The 6,000-nt window shown below is 35.4% G+C and overlaps 1 protein-coding gene across 1 annotated transcript; it reads right to left on the bottom strand.

Annotated features, from left to right (window-relative positions):
- Positions 1 to 991: 991 nt before the first annotated feature.
- Positions 992 to 2,182, bottom strand: LOC137940535 (peroxidase RIP1-like). Its single transcript, XM_068785655.1, has 3 exons — positions 1,967 to 2,182; positions 1,641 to 1,835; positions 992 to 1,546 (listed from the first exon to the last, which is right to left on the bottom strand). Exons 1-3 carry the CDS (start codon positions 2,180 to 2,182, stop codon positions 992 to 994), a joined length of 966 nt encoding a protein of 321 aa, XP_068641756.1.
- Between the last annotated feature and the right edge of the window lie 3,818 nt (positions 2,183 to 6,000).

The following is a 6,000-nucleotide window of genomic DNA, read 5'->3' as shown; positions in this document are numbered from 1 at the left end:
CCCTAATTCTGCCTCTAGTGTTGACTACCTTTTCAGCCAAAGTTTCATGTAAAAATTCCTCCATATTCCACATGGAACAAATCCACTAGTTGCATGAGACCCTACTCTAGCCTTCTACACCTTTGCATGCAAGTAAGAACATAAAAAGTCCCCACTCCCCCTAGTTGTATCGATTCCTCCCCCACATCCCTCTTCCTTATGCTAGCAGGTAGTGGTGGTGGTGGTGGTGGCTAGAGAATCGTGAAAACTCTACTTGCTGGTGAGAGGGGCGAGGACCCTCCATTGCTCTTGAATCTAACAGCACACAAATACTCAAAGTGACTGCATAATCAAAAGTAGAGAAGGCCATCGGTCTGATCCAGATAAGTTTTTTTCCACAATTCGCTTCGAAAATGCTAAAATCAAATGGGTTAGCTGATTTTTACCCTCCCTGAGTTTTTCATATATTTGACTTGAACAGGAGACCAGGTCTAGTTGAACCTAATTCAATTGGATGAGTTTAATAACACTAGGCTAGCATTTTGTTGTGCAGTCTTAATCTCAGCTGTCTTCATTGATACAACAAAATTTGAAAATATTAAAATTGTCCTCACCAAGATAGAGCCCATTTTTTACATGGACCTGCCCATTTTTTACAAATATATTTCTCGTTGTAGAATGTGTAATTGTGATTTTTAAGGCTGAAATGTTACTCAAACCAGTAGTTTCTCAATGTCGAGTTTTATTTTGGAAACAGATCAGCAATTTATTTTTTACAATCAGGAGAAAAGTCACTCCACAAATGATTATGTTACTTAAAAACTACTTCAGAGAGGCTTCTGATCCATTTTTCTAACACGAAAACTACTTCAGTTATGCAGATAAATGTCCAACAATGTTTATTTTCATTCCTTGGAGACACAAATACAGGAAGAAAAACAATCGTATGGGAAGCAAAGCAGAGAACATTTAATACAAAACATATTCTGATCGATTGAAACGGACACTGAAACTAGTTCATTTTTCTGCAATTCAGACGAATCTCTCCATTTGTTCCAGTCAGCGGACTGATATTCCCCATTTTTATGATGGAGACACCAAAAACTGCCCAAAAGGCTTGCTGATTCTCACTGTAATACCTCACAAGACCGTCGCTTGCACTACCATCTCCTTTAAAGAGCTCCTGGTCCGAGTGAAGCAGACCCTTCGCTTGCAGCAAGTCACTGTAGTATACAGTATCAAAGCGAGTCGTCGTCCCGTCTAGTGGAGCTGTGTTACCGTCTCCACCGGACGGCGGACATTGTGCTCTCAGACTGTTAGAATAGGCAGGATCTATGTTGGTGTCGTTGTATATCCTGTTCCTGAAGGCTCTGCATTGGGCTAGACCGATTGTGTGTGCTCCAGTGAGAACTACAAGGTCTTCCAGAGTTAGACCCTTTGCTTGGAAGCTTGAGAGAAGAGAAGAAAAATTGAAAAATGGTGGGGGTATGCCATTGTTTGCTGCGTCTTTGCTTGCTGTCCTCGCGTCCTTCCTTCCTAATTGGACTTCATATGAGACTCCTCCCAACTGAAATAGAGGAAGAAGAAGACCGGTGTCAGTAATGGCTACTAAAATACATGTTAAGTGATCACCGTGAATGAATCCATGGTAGAAGACTTACCGCAACTACGGAATCGCGAGCTGCGACAGCCAAGATATCGGCGCAGGAGACCATACTCCCATAGCAGGCTGAGTCTAGGGCAGCTTTGATTTCATCAACAACTTCGAAGCCCCTAACGGAGTTTATATTCGGCAGCGCCGTTTTTTCTCCGACGAACTCATTGGTGTCATCCAAGAGAATAGATCCATCACATCCCTGCTCACGAAGATCCAACTTTAGAATTAGAATTCATCAGAAAGCTTCAAACCAGCCTCCAGTCAAAGACTAATCACTGACTCAACAGAAGACGACAGGTAAAAAGATGAAAACCATCTGATGAACCTTACATTAACAAAACAATCATGGAAGTGAAGACGGAGCAAAGACGCTCCCATTCGAGGCTCACGCTCGATCGCGTGCTCCACGATCGTCTTAATGGTGGATAAAGCTTGTGGACATGCTTGATCATAATAGTTGGCCGAGAGTTGTGCAAATGCTCCGAGTATGGAACTGGAAACTACCAAAAAACAGAAGAAGAACAATCTTCGTAATTGGGAACCCATGTTAGCCACTAATGAATCTTCTTGATCACAATTACAAGTGCAGAAGATTTGTGTTGGGTGATATATATATACAATGGAGATTAACTACGTTGTTTCTGAAATTTCTTGCGTCTCTGGACTTATAATAAACTAATCAAGCTGATTTCTTGGCCTTACAGAGTTCTAAGATTTGTTTAAACGATACCATTAAAACGAATCTTGACACTGTCAAACGTCCTCCTAGTTTTATCTCAGGTAAAAACTATCTCCTCGGCGTGACGACTCCATTAAGAAGGCTTTAAACCAAGTAAAATCGAACAGGCCAGAACAAAAAAATATAATTAATTGGCCTGTAATTTAAAATCATGCAAAGAAAAGTCAACTGAACCGTGTTGAATAAGCCCGAGGGCACCTGCGGGTGGATTTGGTTCAACTGATGAGATAGTTCCGTCTCTTCGGAATTAAAAACCTTGTCTGAAAGGAAAGGTTTTGAACCAGCATTATCAGTTAAACACGGAAGACCAGGTTTGAAAAATAAACATGGCTAATATGGTTACTTCAGCTGGATTTCAAGGTTGAACTGTAAACCAAACTCAGGTAGCTGAAGGCAGGAGGGTGTCCTTGTATGACAAGATAGGATCTCCTGTACCATTTGGTCCAGGAATTTTCTGGACCAAACCACTCACTAATTAAGTGAGTTTTAGCATTTTTCAATAAACTTATCTAATTCTTGATTGGTTTACAATTTAGTAAGGACCATATGTTTTTGGGAATTTTAAAAAATTAACCATTTAAAACAACTTACTTTGAAAAACAACTTATTTTGAAAAACAACGACATCATCAAATTATTTTGAAAAATACCCAACTTTGACCGGTCAACTGCACATGTGTACAGTCAAAGATGACACGTAAGCTTTGACTGCTTACATGTTACCACATCATCAATGTAGTGAAGTAAGATGAACATGTCATTTGCCACATCATTATTTTGTTACGTCTTCTACCATGTCAGTTGCCACATCATTAAATGATAAAAATTTTGAATAATTTTAAAAAAAAACATAAAAAATCAAATACACTTTTTATTACCTTATATCTAAATTAATAAACAATTAAAAAATTAACTCTTACTTATCTAACATCATTTAATATCAATAAAAATATTAATTAATTAAAAAAATTTATCGTTACACTTTTTATTACTTTATATTTTAAAAAATAAAAAATAAAATAAGTATACTAATTAGATTTAAAATATTTAGAAATTTAAAATATTTATAAATTGAAAATATTTATAAATTGAAAAAATATACAAAAAAATTATTTTATTTTAAAAATACAATTTATTTGTATAATTTTATCACATTATTTAAAAATTAATAAATTATTAAATATATATATTATTTAATTAAAAATCTTACAACACCTTTTATTATCAATTAAAAATATTTATTAACTGAAAAAATATGAAAATTTTACTTGAGTTTAAAAAATAAATGTATTGGTACACTTTTTATTACCTTATATTTAAAATAATAGGTTATAAAAAATCTTACTCTTACCTATTTAACACCTTTTTATTATCGATTTAAAAAATTTAATTAAATTTTTTGAAAGATTTAGTTTTGAATTTAAAAATCAAATTTATCAATACATTTTTTTCAAATTTATTATTACCTTATATTTAAATTAATTAAAAATAAATATAAATATATAACTAATTAAAAAATCTTACTCTTACTAATTTAACATATTTTATTATCGATTTAAAATATTTTTAAATTTTAATTGAGAGGGGGGCAACGAGGGCAAGGTCAAGGCCGAGCGATGGGGAGCGGCGGCAGAAGGCACTGCGAGAGGGGGGGGGGGGGGGGGGGGAGAGGAAGTCGAGGCCGAGCGACGGTGAGAGGGCGAGAGGAGAGGGCAAGAGGAGAAGAGAGGAGGCCGAAGCTGAGCTGCGGCAGCAAGGGAGCGACGGCAGCGAGAGGAGAGAGGGAGAGGCTAGAGGAGGCCGAGACCGAGTGTTGGCGAGAGGGTGAGAGGAGAGGGGGCGATAGGAGAGGATAGGAGGTCGAGGCCAAGTGGCGGCGAGAGGGCAAGAGGAGAGGAGAGGAGAGGAGGCTGAGGCTGAGCAGGGAAATAAAAAGTGTATTTGATTTTTTTATTTTTTAAAAAAATTATGTAATTTTTTATTTAATGACATGGCAGCTTATGTGGTAGATGACGCGGTGAAATAATGAAATGGTAGACGACGTATTCATCTAACTTCACTGCACTGATGATGTGGTGACATGTAAGCAGTCAAAGCTTACATGTCGCCTTTGACTGAACACATGTGCAGTGGACCGGTCAAAGTTGGGTATTTTTCAAAATAATTTGATGACGTCGCTGTTTTTCAAAATAAGTTGTTTTAAATGGTTATTTTGGTGAAATTCCCTATGCTTTTCAAATAAGCTCAAAGCCGCTAAATTAGGTAGATAATATTATATCAAAGCTCAACTTAATTTTGTATTCCCAATCCTATGTGATATTACCACAACTATTAGGAGCTCAATTCAAATATGAGAATGTGAATTTTAAAGAGCAATTTAAAGAGATTAAAAAAACTCAATGTTTAGAGTTTTAAAGTTGTGGAATATCTAATGTTGAACTCAATTCAATTGATTTAAAAATATCTAAGTGGCTCAAACATTTAACTTTTGTTTTTCGAAAAGCTTCTTATATATATGAGACAATCCGAATTTTATTTCAAAGTGTTGAAGCTCAAGAATGCAATGGGAGGTTTGAATTTTATTTTAGCAACTTTTATGTATAGTGAAAGGCACAAAAGCACTTAAATACGATTGATTAAAATGGTAAAAAATATTAATTATGTCATTTAACCCAAAAAATGATAGTTTCCCATTTTGAAAAGGATGTACAAATCAATTTAAAGATGATAGAAAATTAATTTAAATTCTTGAATTGAGCTACTGAAGACAATGGTCAATCATTTACAACTTATTGTGATTTCAAGCATGTTGAATTTCAACTTATTGATGATTTCATTGAAGCATTCTTGAATTTCAAATTTCAAGCCTATTGATTGGTTGATCTTACTAACTTATTCAACTTTTTTTCTTAAGGTCATCCGCTTGATGCATTGAATGAGTGTGAGTAGAGAATTTTTTGCTTTGTATTGTCCAATCATCTTGCCTTCAATCAATTGATCTTTGTATAATGTTTCCATCTCTTTTCTTTTGAGTGTCTTTTCTTTTGAGCGTTTGTTACCTTGTTCATTCAATTATTTAGGCATAAAACTGCAAACATGATTTTTTTTTGTCTACAATCATTCAATTGAGTTTCAATTGGACAGTTGGCCTTCTTAATCACACTTAAGACTTTTATATGTGGCATTCTGTTGATCCAACTTGGTTTGCCAAATGTACTAAAAAGTTATCGTAGGTTACTTTTAGACATATTTCTCATTTAAATTTCACAATGAGTGTTGTAAGTGTTTGTTACCTTCAAAGTTAATTTAATAGGGTTCTTTTAGCTAACAATCTCTTCCTTTTGGTGATAACAAACACCTTTTTGAGCAATAAAAGTTCAAGGATTGAAATATACAATTGATGCATGAATGCTCAAACACCCCTTGAGTTGTAGTATTGCCCTACTCAATCAGTTTGCTACTTTTTCAATTCTATTCCCATTTAGGTCAAACCATTTCTTGAGTAGGTAGTGGGTGAGAATCCACCCATGGGTCAAATTCACATACTTCCTCATCAGACTACTGAATATGACATAAATAACATACTCCTCAAAGTTCATGTAGAACCCTTCTTAGCAAATACTCCA

This window comes from Aristolochia californica, unplaced genomic scaffold (assembly GCF_029961685.1).
Source record: "Aristolochia californica isolate CCGP_79_NKW_82.1479 unplaced genomic scaffold, dmAriCali1.0.hap1 SCAF_10, whole genome shotgun sequence".
NCBI lineage: Eukaryota > Viridiplantae > Streptophyta > Magnoliopsida > Piperales > Aristolochiaceae > Aristolochia > Aristolochia californica.
Note: the sequence above shows the minus strand (reverse complement) of the source record. Positions and strands in the feature narration are given on the sequence as shown.